At 62.9% G+C, this 21,413-nt stretch overlaps 1 protein-coding gene across 1 annotated transcript in view; it reads left to right on the forward strand.

Annotated features, from left to right (window-relative positions):
* Positions 1-1,026: 1,026 nt before the first annotated feature.
* MUC2 (mucin 2, oligomeric mucus/gel-forming) overlaps positions 1,027-21,413 on the forward strand; it is a 37,974-nt gene continuing 17,587 nt past the window's right edge. Inside the window, exons 1-32 of the mRNA XM_063672213.1 lie at positions 1,027-1,102; positions 1,780-2,050; positions 3,964-4,078; positions 4,462-4,552; positions 4,633-4,742; positions 4,822-5,032; positions 5,410-5,535; positions 6,033-6,150; positions 6,229-6,367; positions 6,626-6,733; positions 6,823-6,892; positions 7,171-7,308; positions 7,399-7,563; positions 8,037-8,131; positions 8,339-8,465; positions 8,809-9,064; positions 9,298-9,350; positions 9,475-9,575; positions 9,974-10,125; positions 10,463-10,601; positions 11,541-11,651; positions 11,733-11,912; positions 12,044-12,283; positions 13,292-13,448; positions 13,725-13,856; positions 14,550-14,697; positions 16,479-16,522; positions 16,922-17,128; positions 17,616-17,633; positions 18,225-19,339; positions 20,018-20,666; positions 20,724-21,119. Coding sequence (XP_063528283.1) covers positions 1,027-1,102; positions 1,780-2,050; positions 3,964-4,078; positions 4,462-4,552; positions 4,633-4,742; positions 4,822-5,032; positions 5,410-5,535; positions 6,033-6,150; positions 6,229-6,367; positions 6,626-6,733; positions 6,823-6,892; positions 7,171-7,308; positions 7,399-7,563; positions 8,037-8,131; positions 8,339-8,465; positions 8,809-9,064; positions 9,298-9,350; positions 9,475-9,575; positions 9,974-10,125; positions 10,463-10,601; positions 11,541-11,651; positions 11,733-11,912; positions 12,044-12,283; positions 13,292-13,448; positions 13,725-13,856; positions 14,550-14,697; positions 16,479-16,522; positions 16,922-17,128; positions 17,616-17,633; positions 18,225-19,339; positions 20,018-20,666; positions 20,724-21,119 — 6,058 coding nt within the window. The remainder of the gene's footprint in view (positions 1,103-1,779; positions 2,051-3,963; positions 4,079-4,461; positions 4,553-4,632; positions 4,743-4,821; positions 5,033-5,409; positions 5,536-6,032; positions 6,151-6,228; positions 6,368-6,625; positions 6,734-6,822; positions 6,893-7,170; positions 7,309-7,398; positions 7,564-8,036; positions 8,132-8,338; positions 8,466-8,808; positions 9,065-9,297; positions 9,351-9,474; positions 9,576-9,973; positions 10,126-10,462; positions 10,602-11,540; positions 11,652-11,732; positions 11,913-12,043; positions 12,284-13,291; positions 13,449-13,724; positions 13,857-14,549; positions 14,698-16,478; positions 16,523-16,921; positions 17,129-17,615; positions 17,634-18,224; positions 19,340-20,017; positions 20,667-20,723; positions 21,120-21,413) is intronic.

Consider the following 21,413-nt stretch of genomic DNA (forward strand, 5'->3'; position numbering starts at 1 on the left):
TGGCGACACAGGAGTGCCTGCCTGTGCCCTCCCGGGCCGGGGCAAGCAGTGGTGGGCCCAGTGGTCTCGGAGTCTGGGGTCAGTGTGAGTTCCGGTTCTCCAGGCTTTTCCAGACAACTGCTGGGATTGGTGGGAGAGACCGAGGCTCATCAGAGGCACAGCCTTGGGGGCAGGATCCCCACCCTGAGTGAGAGGTGCTTCTGGGGAGCCTGGGAAGGCTGTCACCTCCTCAGCTCTCAGGCCCGAGGTCCTCATGTGGTCCCCAGGAGAAGGGGCAGACGGCCACTTCTGGCCACCAGCCAGCTCCCCGTGTGCCTGATTCCGTAACACGTCCCCTGGCGGGCATATACTCCCCAAGTTCTAATTACATGTAATTGCAGAGAAGGGCTCAGCCTGGGAAAACGATGGGCATAGAGGGTGGTTGGGGGCTGGGGCCTCTGACACAGCTCCATGAGCCCTGCCAAGAGTCCCACGCAAGTCAGTGGCCTCCCTGGACACCGAAGGATCCCACATCCTCCCTGCCCTCAGGGAGGCCCCTTTCTGGGGTCAGGCCTGGAAGCTACCCCAGAGCTTGGGCCCCGGGAATGGGTTGGTCCTCCCAGGGTAACGTGAGCCTGATCAGGCCTGGGGACCTGCTCAGCGGGTGTCTGGGGGCCCGCGGGGGGCTAAAGAGCCTGACCGGACTTGCGTTTGGCAGGACGCCCCTCCCCCGGCCACCCTGGGCTCGCCCCTCTAGTAGCTGAACATGTTCCCCGGGTGTGTGTTGGCATTCAGGCTACAGGGCTGCCTCATCCTGAAGAAGGCTGCGTTTACCCAGGGAGCCATAAAGAGATGACCTCTGATAACCTGAATCAATATTTCCCCACTGGGGCTCGGGCCCCCGCAGCTGTCTTCTTGATCATCTGGCAAATGCCACACCTACCCTTGGCCCTCCCCTGCCTTCCTGCCCTCCTACTGTCCTGCCAGGACATATAAGGACCAGACCCCTGCCCCCGGGCGCAACCCACACTGCCCCTGCCAGCCACCATGGGGCTGCCACTAGCCCGCCTGGCGGCCGTGTGCCTGGCCCTGTCTTTGGCAGGGGGCTCGGAGCTCCAGACAGGTGAGAGAGCAGACACAGGGGTCTGGGGCCTGGCAGAGTGTCCTGGGGGCAGGGTTTGGCGGGCGGGCAAGTCGCATCTGGGAGGAGGAGGTGGTCCCAGAGTGCAGCCTGGGCGGCTCCGCTGAGGCTTCCTGGCCCGGGTTGGTCCCCGGCAGCCCCGGCCCTGCTGACTTTCAAGGGGCTGGAAGGACGGGGTTCCCCTGCTATTCCTTTGGGGTTGACTGCCCGATGACAGTGTGGGTCTTGGGGCCAGCACCAGGTGGAAACAGCAGGCCAGGCCCCAGTGAACTGGGTCACTGTCCATAGGGGAGGAAGAGGTGGCCAGGACCCCACCAGAAGGCCCCATTCTCAGATGGCTGAGACCCTTGAAGAGTTGGGGCAGCACAGCCCTTGCTGGGGAGCGGGGTGCCCAGAACCCCCTCTCCTACATCCCGCTTGGCACCCGGCCGCGCTCCTCACCAGGCCGGGGGTAGAAGCCCTGAGACCCCTGTGGTGGGGTGACCAAAGCCCAGCAGAGGGCCCGCGGATAGGAAGGAAGGAACCTTTCCCGGCCAGGGGCCCTGTGCTGGGCTCGAAGCTGCCTCCAGGTGCTTCTGCAGGGGCCTCCTCTCGAAGGTAGCTTGGGCAGCCTTCCCCCTTCAGGGCCACTCACCCCTCATTCCTCGCTGCTCCCTCAGAGGGCAGAACCCGAAACCACGGCCACAACGTCTGCAGCACCTGGGGCGACTTCCACTACAAGACCTTCGACGGGGACGTCTTCCGCTTCCCTGGCCTCTGTGACTACAACTTCGCCTCCGACTGCCGAGGCTCCTACAAGGAATTTGCTGTGCACCTGAAGCGGGGCCCGGGCCGGGCTGAGGCCCCCGCCGGGGTGGAGTCCATCCTACTGACCATCAAGGATGACACCATCTACCTCACCCGCCACCTGGCTGTGCTGAACGGGGCCATGTGAGTGTGGTCGGTGGCACCCCCTCCCACATCCTAGCAACGGGGGCTGATGGTTCCCGAAGGGATATTCCTTGTAGCCCTAGAAGACCCCTTCTGCCCCGGCACACAGCTCAGGAGAACAGCCTTGAGGTTTGGGTTCAGGTCACTAATTGATTCAACAAACACTGATGAGCCCCCACCATTCCCCCCATAGGCAACAGGTTTCACTTATCCCTTTGCCTGTGTGTCCCTGACAGCCCCTCCCCTCGAAGCCCACCAGGCTCGGGACAGCCTTGGCACCCCTGGAGGCTGCCTGTCTCTGGTCCTGTGCATGGAGTGGCCGTGTGGGCTCTCCCCAGGCTAGAGTTACAGAAGCCGGTGCAGGGGGCTGTGGGAGCCCCTTCCCCACCCCCAGCTATTGCTCCCCTATTGTCTCCAGAACAATGAGGCCCTGTAAGTGCATTCCTGTCCAGCGGGTTCCCCACCTGCAGGACTTGCCCCTCTTCTGCCTGGGGATTTAGTTTCCTGCAAGGGGCTCCAGCATGGGCATGGGCAGGTGGGTGGAGGCCCTCAGGTGTGGGCGCGGGCGGGTGTGTAGAGGTCCTCAGGCATGGGCGTGGGTGGGTAGGTAGAGGCCCTCAGGCGTGGGCGTGGGTTGGTGGGTGGGTAGAGGCCGTCAGGCGTGGGCGTGCGTGGGTGGGTGGGTAGAGGCCGTCAGGCGTGGGCGTGCGTGGGTGGGCGGGCGGGTGGAGGCCCTCAGGCATGGGCGTGGGCAGGCCGGTGGGTAGATGCCCTCAGGCATGGGCGTGGGCAGGCTGGTGGGTAGAGGCCGTCAGGCGTGGGCATGGGCTGGTGGGTAGAGGCCCTCAGGTGTGGGTGCGGGCGGGTGTGTAGAGGCCCTCAGGCATGGGCGTGGGTGGGTAGGTAGAGGCCCTCAGGCGTGGGCGTGGGTTGGTGGGTGGGTAGAGGCCTTCAGGCGTGGGCATGGGCTGGTGGGTAGATGCCCTCAGGCGTGGGCGTGGGTTGGTGGGTAGAGGCCCTCAGGTGTGGGTGTGGGTGGGTAGGTAGAGGCCCTCAGGCGTGGGCATGCGTGGGTGGGTGGGTGGAGGCCCTCAGGCATGGGCGTGGGCAGGCCGGTGGGTAGATGCCCTCAGGCATGGGCGTGGGCAGGCTGGTGGGTAGAGGCCGTCAGGCGTGGGCATGGGCTGGTGGGTAGAGGCCCTCAGGTGTGGGTGCGGGCGGGTGTGTAGAGGCCCTCAGGCGTGGGCGTGCGTGGGTGGGTGGGTAGAGGCCGTCAGGCGTGGGCACAGGTGGGTGGGTAGAGGCCCTCAGGCATGGGTGTGGGCAGGTGGGTGGGTAGAGGCCTTCAGGCATGGGCAGGCAGGTAGATGCCCTTGAGGACCGAGGCACAGAGGCTGGGGTGAGTGCCTCTACCTGGACAGGCAAGGGGCACTGGCAGGAGGTGGGGTAGGGCCCCTGACAGTCTCAAGGGCAGCCTGGGGGACTCTGAGGGGATTTGGGACCCCATGGGGGGATGTTTCACCAAGCAGGGGGCCTGAAAGGGGGCTTGTCAGCCTGGCCCTCCCTCCTCTCCCAACCTGGTGCCCTCAGGGCCTCTGAGAGGGGACCCTGCCCAGGACCGTGCCCCGAGGAGGGAGTGGAGAGGAGGGGCGTGCAGGCAGGAGGTGGCTCTGCCGGGGAAGCCTGGCCAGTGGAAATGGACAGGTGCTCTTTGGCCACTGCCTATGTCCCTCTACCCCAGAGGCTGGCCAAGTTGGTGGCCCCAGGGCAGGAGCTGGGCCTGGCAGAGCCATCTCCACCACCCCAGGCGTCCAGCTTCAGTCCCCTCTGGGCGGCGGGGTCCCGGGAGGACAAGCTGGGGTGGGGGGGCCTGGGTGGTGGACCCAAGAGTGACTCCGATGTGCCCCCGCCAGGGTCAGCACCCCGCACTACAGCCCCGGGCTGCTCATTGAGAAGAGCGACGCCTACACCAAAGTCTACTCCCGTGCCGGCCTCACCCTCATGTGGAACCGGGAGGATGCACTCATGGTGCTCAGGGGTCCCCGGGCTCGTTGGGCTGGTGGGGGCTCCGTCAGGCCTCTGGGCAGACCCCAAGGGAGGGCAGGGAGGGCAGTGCTCTGACCCCTCGTCGAGAGGGCATGGGTGGGGCAGGGCCTCGGCAGCGTGGGGCGTCGGTACTGGACTTGGGGGGCAGCAGAAGAAGCCGGCCTGGCCCTGACCCCCCCAGGCCTCACCCTTCCCTGAAACTCACTCGGCTTCTCAGGGACCTGCCCTGCCAGGCCGCTCCCTGGCTGCTGACCCCAGCCTTCTTGCCCCACCTTCCTCTGGCTCAAACAAGCTGCGAGTCTTGGGGGTTCCTGGCGGCTGTGGGCTGGGCGGGCGGCCAGCTCACCTGCTCCCTCCTGCAACAGCTGGAGCTGGACAGTAAGTTCCGGAACCACACCTGTGGCCTCTGCGGGGACTACAACGGCCTGCAGAGCTATTCAGAATTCCTCTCTGACGGTGAGGCCCGGAGGGCTTGGCGAGGGCAGGGTGGGCTACGGGCCCCCAGGAGCCCCAGCTGAAGGGCCGTGCATCCCCAGGCGTGCTCTTCAGTCCCCTGGAGTTTGGGAACATGCAGAAGATCAACCAGCCGGATGTGGTGTGCGAGGATCCCGAGGAGGAGGCGGTCCCCGCGTCCTGCTCTGAGCACGTGAGTCCCCTCGGTCCGGGGTGGGGGTCCTGGCGGAGCTGGCCTCTGAGCAGCATGCTCACCCTGCGTCTGTCCCCAGCGCGCCGAGTGTGAGAGGCTGCTGACCGCCGAGGCCTTCGAGGACTGCCAGGACCTGGTGCCGCTGGAGCCGTATCTGCGCGCCTGCCAGCAAGACCGCTGCCGGTGCCCGGGTGGTGACACCTGCATCTGCAGCACCGTGGCTGAGTTCTCCCGCCAGTGCTCCCACGCCGGCGGCCGGCCCGGGAACTGGAGGACTGCCATGCTCTGCCGTAAGCCCCGGCGCCCTGCGGGCAGGGGACCCTGGGGGGACCCCGCACTGGTGCTTTCCCCAAGCCCAGGTGGGAGCTGTGTCTGTGCCAGGCACTGGGAGCCAGGGGGACCACTCACCGCGCTGGGCACCTTGAGCTGGGGGACACTCACCGTGCCGGGCACCGGGAGCTGGGGGGACACTCACCGTGCCGGGCACCGGGAGCTGGGGGGACACTCATCGTGCCGGGCACCGGGAGCTGGGGGACACTCACCGTGCCGGGCACCGGGAGCTGGGGGGACACTCACCGCGGGCTGAGAGCCCTTCTCGGTGCACTTCGGGGTGGAGTGGCTGCTGTGCCCCAGCCTCACCCTCACTGTGTGGCCTTTGCGGTTCCAGCCAAGACCTGCCCCGGGAACCTGGTGTACCTGGAGAGTGGCTCGCCCTGCATGGACACCTGCTCACATCTGGAGGTGAGCAGCCTGTGCGAGGAGCACCGCATGGACGGCTGTTTCTGCCCGGAAGGTGCGTGTGGAGGATGGCCCCGCCCTGGCACTGCCCGCCAGACGAGAGGCAGCCCTGGCCTGGGGTTCTCGCCTGCGCTGAGGGGACGGCTCCGCTGGATGGTGGGGGCAGCGGCGGCACAGAAGTGCCTCTCCCTCCACCCGATACCGGGGGAGAAGGGGCCTCGGTGTGAGGCCGTTCCAAAAGGGTGGCTTCAGGGAGGCCGAGAAGGGGGCTGCCTTCCTAGTCATCACCCTGGGGACAGACCTCCTCCTGCCCGGCCCCTGGCCTGGAGCCTGAGGCCTTCGGGAGGAGCTCAATTGTCCGGGGCAGGAAGGTGGCCTGGAGGCTGGACCCCCATGGCCAGACCCCAACCCAGGGACCAGGTGGGGACCGCAGGCGTCAACGCAGGGGACCAGTGGTGCCTGCGGGTGGGAGGCCTGACTGGCAGCCCCTCGGTGCGGATTCTGGCTCTTTCTGAGCCAGCTGGGGTGACGTCGCCTCCATGGCTGTCCCAGGCACCGTGTATGATGACATCGGGGACAGTGGCTGCGTTCCCGTGAGCCAGTGCCACTGCAGGCTGCACGGACACCTGTACACACCAGGCCAAGAGATCACCAATGACTGCGAGCAGTGGTGAGTCCCGGGGCCAGGGCTGGGCACGGCAGAGGCTGGGGTGGCTGAGCCCTGACCCTGTGCCCCGCTGCCCAACAGTGTCTGTAACGCTGGCCGCTGGGTGTGCAAAGACCTGCCCTGCCCTGGCACCTGCGCCCTGGAAGGCGGCTCCCACATCACCACCTTCGATGGGAAGACGTACACCTTCCACGGGGACTGCTACTATGTCCTGGCCAAGGTAGGCTGCCCAGGGTCTGGGACATGGGGCAGAGCTGGGGCTGGCATCCAGGCCCTTGGCCATCTGGGGGTGGGTGGGCTGGCTGTCCCTGAAGCAGAGGGTGCCTGTGGGCTGTCCTGGGGCAGGTGACCGTGCTTCTGCTCTCTGGCTGGAGAATAAGAAGCAGGCCTTTCTTTCTAAGCCACTGCCGGGTCCTAGGGTACAGGGCGCTGCCCATCCCAGCCCTCAGCGGCTGCACTGCCTGTTGCCCCATCACAGGGTGACCACGATTCCTACGCTCTCCTGGGCGAGCTGGCCCCCTGCGGCTCCACGGACAAGCAGACCTGCCTGAAGACGGTGGTGCTGCTGGCCGACAAGAAGAAGAATGTGAGTGGTCCTGCCCCCCTCCTTCTGGAGCCCCAGGTCCCTCAAGGGGGGCCCTTCTCAGCCCTGAGCAACCTCGGCCTTTCCTGCAGGTGGTGGTCTTCAAGTCCGATGGCAGTGTGCTGCTCAACGAGCTTCAGGTGAACCTGCCCCACGTGACCGGTGAGTTGTGCCCCAGGGAGGGGCCCGGGCCCTTCGAGCTCTGCTGGGCCTGCAGTGATTCGGACAGTCCAGCCGCCTCGGACCCAGGAGGCCGGGTGGGAAGGTTCCACGGGGGGAGGGTCCCTGCGGCACCTGGCAGGCTCCGTCCTGGGTCCTCTGCTGGAGGGGGCGGTGGGAGGGTGACACCCTTCTGCTGCTCACCTGGGCCGGGCAGGTCCCGGGAGCCCCGCCCCTCACCGTGCCCCTTACCGTGTCCCTCATCGTACCCCTGCCCGCAGCGAGCTTCTCTGTCTTCCGCCCGTCTTCCTACCACATCGTCGTGAGCATGGCCATCGGCGTCCGGCTGCAGGTGCAGCTGGCCCCAGTCATGCAACTCTTCGTGACGCTGGACCAGGCCTCTCAGGGGCAGGTGCAGGGTAAGTGGCCCCACCGGGATTGCCCCAACAAAGGCCCACAGGGGGTCCTGCTAGCCCCAGACTCTTCCCAACCCTGTCCTGGCCCCTCAGGCCTCTGTGGGAACTTCAACGGCCTGGAAGGTGACGACTTCAAGACGGCCAGCGGGCTGGTGGAGGCCACGGGGGCTGGCTTTGCCAACACCTGGAAGGCACAGTCAAGCTGCCATGACAAGCTGGACTGGTTGGACGATCCCTGCTCCCTGAACATCGAGAGCGGTGAGGCTCGGCAACACGGGCACCCCCACCCAGCCCGCCTGGGGTACCTGGCCCGTGGCCTGGAAGGGCAGATGGGGCTCCCAGCAGGATGCATGGGTGGTGAAGGGCAGAAGTTAGGTGGCTCTCCTCCAGGGGCAGCCCGGCACCTGCTGCTTCCTGCCGTGGCTAGTTTATGGCGGCCATGGTGGCAGCCCGCCAGGTGACCCGGAAGAGGGCCTGGGCTGGTCCCTACCTGCCCCGTCACGTCCGGGATGCTGGGCCCTTGGGGGTGAGAGATGGGAGGTGGTGGGTGCCCTGCAGGTGTTTCTATCCAGCCTGGAGCTGCCTGGAAATTTGACTCACAGGGAGGAAGGGGCCTGGGCATCGGTGCACAGAGGGAACCATATCCGGGGCCTAGGCAGCCGGGCAGCAGGGCCCAGGGGATCTCATGGGGGTCCCGGGCCCCGCTGAAGTTCTGATCCCCCACTCCCCAGCCAACTACGCCGAGCACTGGTGCTCCCTCCTGAAGAAGACAGAGACCCCCTTTGGCAAGTGCCACTCGGCCGTGGACCCTGCTGAGTATTACAAGGTGGGTGGGACCCACACCCCCAGGCCCCCATGCCATTGAGGTGGACTCAGGGCACCCCCAGCACCCCCATGCCACCCGTGAGGTGGACTCAGGGCACCCGGTAAGGCCCACTGGTTGCTGTGTGTGTGTGTGAGCTTGCGTCTGTGAGCACCGGGCCACACTCTACCTGCCTGCCTCACTGCCCGCCCACCTTGCTCTGTCACCCAGAGGTGCAAATATGACACATGTAACTGTCAGAACAACGAGGACTGCCTGTGCGCCGCCCTGTCCTCCTATGCGCGCGCCTGCACTGCCAAGGGCGTCATGCTGTGGGGCTGGCGGGAGCTTGTCTGCAGTGAGTACCGTCCCTGTGGGCTGCATCCTGGGGATGGGGTCCAGGCTTTGAGCTCCTGGGATGGAGCTCCTGAGCACAGGTGGTCCAGGGAGAGGGGTCGGCCCCCTGAAGCCACGGACCAGGCTCCAGCTTCGTCAGCCGGCGGTAGCGGGAAACCAGCTCCTTCTACAGCAAGGGGCGGCCACATAGCAGGGGCAGAACCTGGGGTGGGCCTGGAGCTGTGGCGGCCGAGTGAGGGAGTGGGTCCCAGAGTGTGCACTCTCTGGCCCCCTGGCCACCCTGGGGATGGGAGCTGGGTGTCTGGCTCCTCCCGTCCCTCACACCACCCCGTGGTCCCCTGCAGACAAGGATGTGGGCTCCTGCCCCAACTCGCAGGTCTTCCTGTATAACCTGACCACCTGCCAGCAGACCTGCCGCTCCCTCTCCGAGGCCGACAGCCACTGTCTCGAGGGCTTTGCGCCTGTGGACGGCTGCGGTTGCCCTGACCACACCTTCCTGGACGAGAAGGGCCGCTGCGTGCCCCTGGCCAAGTGCTCCTGCTACCACCGAGGTCTCTACCTGGAGGCGGGGGACGTGGTCGTCAGGCAGGAAGAACGATGGTGGGTACCTGCTCGGGGCTCAGGTGTGGCGTGGGGGCGGGGGAGCTCCTTCTGAACCTGCCCCAAGCGGAGACCTGGGAGGCTCTACCTGGGGAAGCTGAGACACCCAAGGCTGAGGGGTGCCTGGGGTGGGGGGCGCTGAGAGGCATCAGGCTCACATCTGTCCGGGGGAAGCTGCAGGCTCTCTGTGGCCGTCCTGCATGGGCTCCACTCATCCCTGGCCTTTTCCACAGTGTGTGCCGGGATGGGCGGCTGCACTGTAGGCAGATCCGGCTGCTCGGCCAGAGTAAGTGGGACTGCCCCGGCCACCCCTCCCTGCCTGCCCTGGCCACCCTCCCCGGCCACCCCTCCCCAGCCTGCCTGAGACCCCCAGCTTCAGCTGGAGCTGAGGTGGCCCCTCCGTCCCACAGGCTGCACGGCCCCAAAGATCCACATGGACTGCAGCAACCTGACCGCACTGGCCACCTCAAAGCCCCGAGCCCTCAGCTGCCAGACACTGGCTGCCGGCTATGTGCGTGCTGGGGGCGCTGCTGTGGGCGGGCAGGGATTCCTGGCTGGCTGAGCCCCGCTCCTGTGCTGTGCCCCCGCTAGGGTTTGGGTGCCAAGTCCTGAGGACGCAGGCCCTGTTGATGCTGTCCCTGGCCCTGGGAGGGAAGTGGCAGCCTGTGAGCCACCGGGGCACAGGGGCCAGTGTGGGGCCTTCGGCCGGGAGCCCTCACCAGTCTCCCTGCCCTGTGGCGGGCCCGAGGGGAGGAAAGCCTGAGTCCAGGCCGGGCAGTGGTGGGAGGTCTGGGACGTGACAGAGACTGCACGGTCAGGCCTTTCCTGGCTGCACATCCAATCCTGACCCCAGGGAGGGCTGCAGCCTCACCTGTCCACCCCTGAATCCCACTCTCTGGCTGTCTCCAGTACCACACAGAGTGTGTCAGTGGCTGTGTGTGCCCCGATGGGCTGATGGATGATGGCCGGGGCGGCTGCGTGGTGGAGAAGGAATGCCCTTGCGTCCATAACAATGACCTGTATTCCTCCGGAGCCAAGATCAAGGTGGACTGCAATACCTGGTAAGCTGGCCCGGCCTGTCCTGGCTGCCTCCCAGGCCCCACGTGCTCCGCAGGGGTGGCCACTGGAGAGCAGGCCAAGGGGCAGATGCCTCTCCTGGGGGGTCCACCTGGGTCTTGCGAGATCCTGTGACAGCCCCTGTCCCACGGGCAGGGTGGTCTCTCATGTCAGCCGCTGGTCGTGAAGCCATGGGGGAAGGGACATTTGGAGCCACTTTTGGGGCCTGCAGGTGTCCTGTGTGGGAGGCACAGGGAGCTGTCTGCACGGTGCCCAGGGTCTCCTCCAGGCACCCATGAGCGAGTCCTGGGTCCCTTCAGGCTCCTCTCCTGTCCTCTTCAGCACCTGCGAGAGAGGACGCTGGGTGTGCACCCAGGCTATGTGCCACGGCACCTGCTCCATTTACGGGAGTGGCCACTACATCACCTTTGACGGGAAGTACTACGACTTTGACGGACACTGCTCCTACGTGGCTGTTCAGGTGTGGTCACGGGCACTGCCTGGCCAGGCTGCTTATGGTCAGGGACCCTCTGCCTGCCCCAAGCGCAGCACTTAGCTCCCCGAGAAACCCTGAGACTTGGGAAGGCCGGCCTTTCCTCAGCCCCAGACCCACACCTGCACCCACACCCGCAGGAGGATTCGTTCTTCTAGCCAGGGCTGGGTAGGGGTGGTAAAACCCCTCTGCACTGCCCAGTTCTGTGGTTCTCCTCTGTGGTCCTCCTCTGGGTCCTCCTCCGAGTTCTCCTCTGGGTTCTCCTCTGGGTCCTCCTCTGGGTCCTCCCTCCTCTGGGTCCTCCTCTGGGTCCTCCCTCCTCTGGGTCCTCCTCTGGGTCCTCCCTCCTCTGGGTCCTCCTCTGGGTCCTCCCTCCTCTGGGTCCTCCTCTGGGTCCTCCTCTGTGGTCCTCCTCCAGGTCCTCCTCTGTGGTCCTCCTCCAGGTCCTCCTCTGGGTCCTCCTCTGTGGTCCTCATTTGGGTCCTCCTCTGGGTCCTCCTCCAGGTCCTCCCTCCTCTGGGTCCTCCTCTGGGTCCTCCTCCGGGTCCTCCTCCGGGTCCTCCTCTGGGTCCTCCTCTGTGGTCCTCATTTGGGTCCTCCTCTGGGTCCTCCTTCAGGTCCTTCTCTGGGTGCACAGGGTGGGTGCACCAGCCATGGGGACTGAGGGCACCCGTATGGGGAGCTGAGTAAGGGCCAGGGCTAGGCCGCTGCCCGCGTGGCTCTCCAGATCCAAATCCCACAGCCCTTTGAGGCACCATGATCCCCAGGGACAGGGGACAGGCCTGCAGCAGGGTCAGGTCCTTGGATGGGCCGGGCCAGGGCATGGTTTGTCTGCTCAGTGGCTGTGGCCCTGCCAACTGGGGTGGGTGTGCCCCGGGACACCTGGGGTCCAGCTGTCCTGGCTGACCTTGCCCTCCTGGCCCCCAGGACTACTGCGGCCAGAACTCCTCACTGGGCTCATTCAGCATCATCACCGAGAACGTCCCCTGTGGCACCACGGGCGTCACCTGCTCCAAGGCCATCAAGATCTTCATGGGGGTGAGTGCTGCTGGCCCTGGGGACGCATGAGCCCTGCGGGACCCTCAGGCCAGCCAGTGACTGGGCCTCTCCTCCGGGCAGAGGACGGAGCTGAAGTTGGAAGACAAGCACCGTGTGGTGATCCAGCGTGATGAGGGTCACCACGTGGCTTACACCACGCGGGAGGTGGGCCAGTACCTGGTGGTGGAGTCCAGCACGGGCATCGTCGTCATCTGGGACAAGAGGACCACTGTGTTCATCAAGCTGGCTCCCTCCTACAAGGTGGGCTGCCTCCCTGCCTGCCCTGCCCTCTCCTGGCCAGCCCCCCACCCCCTGCCCTGGTGTTTGCGGGACAAGCCCCTGCCCTCCCTCCAGCCCCTTTTTGGAGCCCCTGGGGTGCTTGTCTCTTGCAGGGCACCGTGTGTGGCCTGTGTGGGAACTTTGACCACCGCTCCAACAATGACTTCACCACGCGGGACCACATGGTGGTGAGCAGCGAGCTGGACTTCGGGAACAGCTGGAAGGAGGCCCCCACCTGCCCGGATGTGAGCACCAACCCCGAGCCCTGCAGCCTGAACCCGCACCGCCGCTCCTGGGCCGAGAAGCAGTGCAGCATCCTCAAAAGCAGCGTGTTCGGCATCTGCCACAGCAAGGTGGGCTGGCCGGGCCAGGGTCTGGCAAGTAGGCAGAGCAGGGCTGTAGGTGGGCTGTGACTGTGGGCGGGGCCATGGGCGGGGCCGACTGCAGGCAGAGCAGGGCTGTAGGTGGGCTGTGGCTATAGGCTGGGTCATGGCAGGGCTAACTAGGCAGAGCAGGGCTGTAGGTGGGCTGTGACTGTGGGCGGGGCCATCTGTAGGCAGAGCAGGGCTGTCGGTGGGCTGTGGCTATAGGCTGGGTCATGGCAGGGCTAACTAGGCAGAGCAGGGCTGTAGGTGGGCTGTAGCTGTGGGCGGGGCCATGGGCGGGGCCGACTGTAGGAAGAGCAGGGCTGTAGGGGCTATAGCTGTGGGCGGGGCCATGGGCGGGGCCGACTAGGCACAGCGGGGTTATGGGCTGACGGTGGACGTGGTTAGGGTGCCCTAGAGCATGCTAATGATCAGGGCGTGGTCATAGCAGGGTAGGGTCTTGGGTGCTCCTGGGGCTGGGGGGCTTCTCCACATGCTCCTCCACACCTTCAGGAGTTGCCCTGCTGCGTCACCCACCACACAGCACTTGTCCTCCAGCTTTGGCTCTGGCCACTGCATCCTTTGGTCACATGACCATACAATCAGCCTCCTCTCTGAGACCCTGGGCTGGACCCCCGGCCTCGCTCTGCCTCCCCAGGCTCAGATATTCACCCAGAGGGAGAAAGGACATGTGCCCCCCATGCCCACACATCCCCAGCTACAGGCAGCTGGGGAGGATGGGTTCTAGGATGGCCATGTTACGGCTGAGGATGCAGAGGGGCTGGGTGATGGGTCTGCACAGCCACGGTGGGACAGGCGTCTCTGGACCCTCTCCCCAAGGTTGGCCCTGCTGGGGCCCTGACTGGCTGCTGCTGGGTAACGTGCCCTGTCCCAGGAGCAGGGCCGGCCTCAGGGTTCTGAGCTCCAGGGCACTGGGTAAGTCCTGGCCCCATGAGGGCAGCATGGGCCCAGGACAGACCAGGGTGTTCTCCCCAGGTGGACCCCAAGCCCTTCTACGAGGCCTGCGTGCACGACTCGTGCTCCTGTGACACGGGTGGGGACTGTGAGTGCTTCTGCTCTGCCGTGGCCTCCTACGCCCAGGAGTGTACCAAAGAGGGGGCCTGCGTGTTCTGGAGGACGCCGGACCTGTGCCGTAAGAGCCCGCCCGAACTGCACCCAGGGCTGGGAGGGGGGCTGGGAGTTGCTGTATTGTGGGCCGGGGCGGCACTCCTTGCCCTTCCAGGTGATGGGTGTCCATCACCCACCCTTTTCCCGACTTCTCCAGTGTCCTTCTTTGGGGCCCTATGGGACCTAGGTTGGCAGAGCAAGCTTGATGCGTCTGCGCCCCAGCCCCCCACCCCAGATTCACCCTCACCCTGGCCCACGCCTGAGCCCTCCTGCGTCTGACCCTGGCCCCGTCTCCCCCAAGCCATATTTTGCGACTACTACAACCCTCCGCGTGAGTGTGAGTGGCACTACGAGCCGTGTGGGAACCGGAGCTTCGAGACCTGCAGGACCGTCAACGGCATCCACTCCAACATCTCCGTGTCCTACCTGGAGGGTGAGCAGGGTGGGGCGGGCCTCAGCGGGGGTGACGGCCGAGGGGCCTGGAGGGTGAGTGGGGCAGCCCTTGGGAGAGGCAACAGCCCACTGGCCTGGAGGGTGAGCTGGGTGGCCCTCGGGGGAGGCCACGGCCGACGGGCCTGGCCGTGTGGGGCTGAAGGCTGATGTTGTCTGGAGACCCATGGGGACACCCGGAGGGAGGCCTGACCCTCAGGGCACCCACAGCCCAGGGGAGCCAGGCTCCCCTTGCTGCAGGGTCAGGACGGAAGTAGGCTAGCGTGGAAACTGGGAGTGGCAGGGGTGGGAGGTGCTGAGGTTCGTGCAGAGCAGGGCGGGTTGGGGAGCATTTCAAGCACAGGTCGGGGAGGCCTCTGCCGGGTGCTGGTGTCTGAGCTGAGAACCAGTGACGTGAAGGAGGGACTGGTGGGAAGTTTGGGAGGGAGTATCCCACCATGGGAGAGAAACGTGGGTCTTGGGACTCAGGGCTGCTCAGGGGGCCCGATGAGACTGGGCGGGGCTCCTCAGCAGGCAGCGTTCAGGGCTCAGTGGGGTGGGGAGATCCATGCTCTGCTTTTCCAATTCCCGGCCTTCCCAGAGGGGCATCCTGCAGAGAAGGGCCTGCCAGGGTAGGGACGGTGGGTGGGGGGTGGCGGACTGCGGTGGTCCCAACCCCATGCCCTGTGTCCACCAGGCTGCTACCCCCGGTGCCCCAAGGACAGGCCCATCTATGACGAGGACCTGAAGAAGTGTGTCACTGCAGACAAGTGTGGCTGCTACATCGAGGACACCCACTACCCGCCTGGAGCGTCGGTCCCCACTGAGGAGATCTGCAAGTCTTGGTACCTAAGCCCACGTGCCAGGGGGCCTGGGGGAGCTGCACATATGGGCACATGAGTACACACACACGTGTGAGTACACAGTGCACACAGTACACAGACACACAACCATTCCACATGGGTGCACATGCACACAAATGCACACAGCATACTACGGGGACACACACAATCACATGCACACACAATGCACACATGCACACATGAATGGATGCCAACATGCAGGCACACACAGTCACACATGCACACAGTGCACACATGTACACATGCCTAGACACAGATACCCAGGCATACACTTATGGTTACACAGTCACACATGCACATATGCATGGATACAGACACGCAGGCACACACGGTCATATAGTCATACACCACATGCACACAGTGCACACATGCACACATGCATAGACACAGACACCCAAGCACACACTCACAGTTACATAGTCACACATGCATGGACACAGACACGCAGGCGCACACACACATGCACACAGTGCACACATGTACACATGCCTAGACACAGATACCTAGGCACACACAGTCACACATGCACACATGCGTGGACACAGAGTCACACATGCACACATGCATGGACGCAGAGTCACACATGCACACATGGTCACACAGTCATACAATGCACTGCATGCACACAGTGCACACATGCACACATGCATAGACACAGACACCCAAGAACACACTCACAGTTACACAGTCACATATGCACACATGCATGGATGCAGACATGCGGGCACATACAGTCACACATGCACACAGTGCACACGTGTACACAGGCCTAGACACAGATACCCAGGCACACACAGTCACACATGCATGGACACAGAGTCACATGTGCACACATACATACAAGTGGACAGACACAGGCACAGTCACGTGCACACATGCACACATGCACTCACACTCAGTCACACATAAACACATGCTCACATGCATGGACACTGACACATAGGCACACAGTCACACATGCACACATGCATAGACACAGACACCCAGGCACACACAGTTACACAGTCACACATGCACACATGCATGGATGCAGACACACAGTCACACAGTCACATGCACACACTGCACACATGTACACATGCCTAGACACAGACACGCAGGCACACACACATAGTCAAACATGCACACATGCGTGGACACAAAGTCACACATGCACACATGCACACATGCATGGACAGACAGGCAGGCACACACAGTCACGTGCACACAGGCACACACAGTCACACATGTACACGTGCCTAGACACAGATACCCAGACACACACAGTTACACAGTCACACAGTCACACATGCGTGGATGCAGACACACAGGTACACAAGGTCACACAGTCATATAATGCACCACATGCACACCATGCACACATGCACACATGCATAGACACATGCATAGACACAGACACCCAGGCACACACTCACAGTTACACAGTCACACATGCACACATGCATGGATGCAGACACACAGGCACACATAGTCACACAGTCACTCATGCGCATAGGAGCCAGGCCACAGAGCTACCAGTCCCTCACTGGGGTGGGGGGTCTTCTGTTCTCATCCCATCCTCTGGGTCTGGCTTTTTCCTTCCTCTCCTCGCCCCTGCTCTGTTCCCACAGTTAGAACCCAATGGGGGGCTCTTCCGGAGCTGGCTTTGGGGCAGTGCCCGGGGGCTTTGGGCTCGGAACTAGCCACATGGGGAAGCTGGGGGTCTGAGCAGGGTGGGTGCGTGTCAGTGGAGTGGGACTTGTAGCCATGTGCTTGCTTTGCAGCGTGTGCACCAACTCCTCCCAAGTCGTCTGCAGGCCGGAGGAAGGTGAGCTGCCCTCTGCTGACAGCCCTGCGGTGGCCGGGCCCATCCTGGGGAAGCCTGTGGGGCCTTGGATGGGTAGGGGGTGCTGGTCTCCTCCTGGGCTCTGCCCCTTTGGTCCCCCCAAGCTCAGACCCACCTCTGACGTGTATCAGCCCTGGGGGGCTGCCATGACCCCTTTTGTTTCTTCTGGGGTGCTGGTGTCCTGTGGGGAATTTCCATCACCCTCTCCCGTCATCCAGCTTCTGCGTTCTGATGAGATTCCCTTTATTCAAAGAGAGGGGCTCCGGGACGGGTGCAGTTTCACTGGAGCATTTCTTAGCTGCTTATGGGGGCTCGGGCACACCTGGCCTTCCCCCGTCTTGCTCCTGATGAGGTGATTCTTGGCCTCACCCTCGCCCCCAGGAAAGATTATCAACCAGACCCAGGATGGCGCCTTCTGCTACTGGGAGATCTGTGGCCCCAACGGGACGGTGGAGAAGCACTTCAACATCTGTCTCACTACACCACGCCCATCCATCCAGACCACCTCCACCACCATCCCCCTCCCCACCACCCCCACCACCTTCACCACCACCACCACCACCACCACCACCTCGACCCCCAGCACAGGTAAGGCCCCCTGGTTCCCTCCATGCTTCCTCGGGCTCTCACCTTCCCCTGCATCCAGCATCCAGCACAGAGGGCTCTTTCAGGGGCAGGCCCCGGCCCGGTGCAGCCAGGCTCTGACCTCTGCACACCAGCTGCAGAGTGAGGTGACAGTGACATTCCTCTGCACTGAGGTGTGAGGGGGGCCTGCCCTGGCTCCCCTGGCCTGGTGCATTGAGATAGTAGCATCCTGACCACATCCCCAAGCCCAGACCACAGTGGAGGATCACCTGGGGAGATTTCTGAAAACCAGAAGGAAACTATCCCCAAGGGTTAGAGAAATTTTCTCATGTTCCCCTGCGTTTGTTCTGGTTGAAATCGTAGCTACCACTGAACAAGCCACCAGGGGTATGATAGCCACAGAAAAAAGAAATTAAAAAAAAAAAAGACAAGATTTTAAAAGATCTTGAACTATATAATGATATCCTCTTTTCTTCCTGCTTTATTACAGTTTCATCAACAACTCCGAGTAAGTGACGGTGATGATATTCATGATGACAAGCAGAGTGGGAAGAGCTAAGTCTTATAAAATCACCTGCAGGATGCTTCCTTCAGGGCCCAGATGTGAGGCTGGCGGGGCTGGACTCCTCTGCTTAGGGACCAAAGATGGGTGTATTTTGGCCACTTCATTCATGATTTGCTGAGGCCAGGGGCTAAAGTGAGACCTGATTGGCTGTTGGTGACAATATTGTTGGTTAAGAGTGGAGACAAAGCCCCTTCTGGCACACTTCCTTACTGGAATGGGCAGCTCTCTTGTTATTGATTCTTTGAAAAAAAAAGTATTGAAAATAGCTGAGGAAAGGGTCCATCACACCCAGGTGTGGCCCTGGGTGGCCCCATCTCTTTGGGCTCAGGTTTTCAGTTGCAAAATGAGGATGGAAGTGGTGTCCAGCCCTGAGCTCTCTGGCCCTGCACTCTGGTTTTTTGGCAATGACAGGGAAAAGAGAGATTGCAGCTGGGGGACGGTCATGGAGGTCCCTGGGTCCTCTGAATCCTGGTGGCCTCCTGGAGGTGCCTCTCCCCAGGTGTGAGAGACAAGAGCTTGGTTTTGCTTCCCTAGAGCTGTGCTGCCTCTGGTCTGACTGGATCAATGAGGATCACCCCAGCAGTGGCAGCGACGGCGGCGACCGAGAAACATTTGATGGGGTCTGCGGGGCCCCTGAGGACATAGAGTGCAGGTCGGTCAAGGAGCCCCACCTCAGCTTGGAGGAGCTAGGCCAGAAGGTGCAGTGCGACGTCTCTGTTGGGTTCATTTGCAAGAATGAAGACCAGTTTGGAAATGGACCATTTGGACTGTGTTATGACTACAAGATACGTGTCAATTGTTGCCTGCCCGTGAATTGTATAACCAACCCTCCACCAACCACCACCCCCAGCCCTCCAATAACCAACACAACCACCCCTCCACCAACCACCACCCCCAGCCCTCCAATAACCACCACAACCACCCCTCCACCAACCACCACTCCCAGCCCTCCAATAACCACCACAACCACCCCTTCACCAACCACCACTCCCAGCCCTCCAACCACCACCCCCAGCCCTCCAATAACCACCACAACCACCCCTTCACCAACCACCACTCCCAGCCCTCCAACCACCACCCCCAGCCCTCCAATAACCACCACAACCACCCCTTCACCAACCACCACTCCCAGCCCTCCAATAACCACCACGACCACCCCTTCACCAACCACCACTCCCACCCTTCCACCAACCACCACTCCCAGCCCTCTAACAACTACTCCTCTCTCTCCATCAATAACTCCTCCTACATTTTCACCATTCTCAACGACAACCCCTACTATCCCGTGCGTGCCTGTCTGCAATTGGACTGGCTGGCTGGATTCTGGAAAACCCAATTTTAACAAACCAGGTGGAGATACGGAATTGATTGGAGATGTCTGTGGACCAGGCTGGGCAGCTAACATATCTTGCAGAGCCACCATGTATCCTGATGTTCCCATTGGACAGCTTGGACAAACAGTGGTGTGTGACGTCTCTGTGGGGCTGATATGCAAAAATGAAGACCAAAAGCCAGGTGGGGTCATCCCTATGCCCTTCTGCCTCAACTACGAGATCAACGTTCAGTGCTGTGAGTGTGTCACCCAACCCACCACCATGACAACCACCACCACAGAGACCCCAACCACGACACCCATCACCACCAGTACGGTGACCGCAACACCGACCAGCACACAGACCCCAACCACGACACCCATCACCACCACTACGGTGACCGCAACACCCACCAGCACACAGATCCCAACCGTGACACCCATCACCACCACCACTACGGTGACCCCAACCCCAACACGCACCACCACTACCACAGAGACTCAAACCCGGACACCCACCACGATCACTACAGTCACCCAAACCCTAACAGCCACCAGCACACAGACCCCAACCCCAACACCTATCACCACCACCACTGCGGTGACCCCAACCCCAACAGCCACCGGCACACAGACCCCAACCCCGACACCCATCACCACCACCACTACGGTAACCCCAATACCCACCAGCACACAGACCCCAACCCCGACACCCATCGCCACCACCACTATGGTAATCCCAACACCCACCGGCACACAGACCCCAACCACGACACCCACCACCACCACTACGGTGACCCCAACCCCAACACCCACCGGCACACAGACCCCAACCCCGACACCCATCACCACCACCACTACGGTAACCCCAACACCCACCGGCACACAGACCCCAACCCCGACACCCATCGCCACCACCACTACGGTAACCCCAACACCCACCGGCACACAGACCCCAACCGCGACCCCCATCACCACCACCACTACGGTAACCCCAACACCCACCGGCACACAGAGTACAACCCCAACACCCATCACCACCACCACTACGGTAACCCCAACACCCACCGGCACACAGAGTACAACCCCGACACCCATCACCACCACCACTACGGTGACCCCAACCCCAACACCCACCGGCACAGAGACCACAACTCCAACGTCGACCACCACCACTACAGTGACCCCAACACCAACACCCACCACCACTACCACAGAGACTGAAACCCGGACACCCACCACGATCACTACAGTCACCCAAACCCCAACAGCCACCAGCACACAGACCCCAACCCCAACAACTATCACCACCACCACTACGGTGACCCCAACCCCAACACCCACCGGCACACAGACCCCAACCCCGACACCCATCGCCACCACCACTACGGTAATCCCAACACCCACCGGCACACAGACCCCAACCCCGACACCCATCGCCACCACCACTACGGTAATCCCAACACCCACCGGCACACAAACCCCAACCACGACACCCACCACCACCACTACGGTGACCCCAACCCCAACACCCACTGGCACACAGACCCCAACCCCGACACCCATCGCCACCACCACTACGGTAACCCCAACACCCACCGGCACACAGACCCCAACCGCGACCCCCATCACCACCACCACTACGGTAACCCCAACACCCACCGGCACACAGAGTACAACCCCAACACCCATCACCACCACCACTACGGTAACCCCAACAGCCACCGGCACACAGACCCCAACCGCGACCCCCATCACCACCACCACTACGGTAACCGCAACACCCACCGGCACACAGAGTACAACCCCAACACCCATCACCACCACCACTATGGTGACCCCAACCCCAACACCCACCAGCACACAGAGTACAACCCCGACACCCATCACCACCACCACTACGGCAACCCCAACACCCACTGGCACACAGACCCCAACCCCGACACCCATCACCACCACCACTATGGTGACCCCAACCCCAACACCCACCGGCACACAGACCCCAACCACGACACCCATCGCCACCACCACTACGGTAACCCCAACACCCACCGGCACACAGACCCCAACCGCGACCCCCATCGCCACCACCACTACGGTAACCCCAACACCCACCGGCACACAGACGCCAACCCCGACACCCATCGCCACCACCACTACGTTAACCCCAACACCCACCGGCACACAGACCCCAACCGCGACCCCCATCACCACAACCACTATGGTAACCCCAACACCCACCGGCACACAGACCCCAACCCCAACACCCATCACCACCACCACTACGGTGACCCCAACCCCAACACCCACCACCACAGAGACCACAACTCCAACGTCGACCACCACCACTACAGTGACCCCAACACCAACACCCACCACCACTACCACAGAGACTCAAACCCGGACACCCA

This window comes from Pongo pygmaeus, chromosome 9, assembly GCF_028885625.2.
Source record: "Pongo pygmaeus isolate AG05252 chromosome 9, NHGRI_mPonPyg2-v2.0_pri, whole genome shotgun sequence".
Taxonomy (NCBI): domain Eukaryota; kingdom Metazoa; phylum Chordata; class Mammalia; order Primates; family Hominidae; genus Pongo; species Pongo pygmaeus.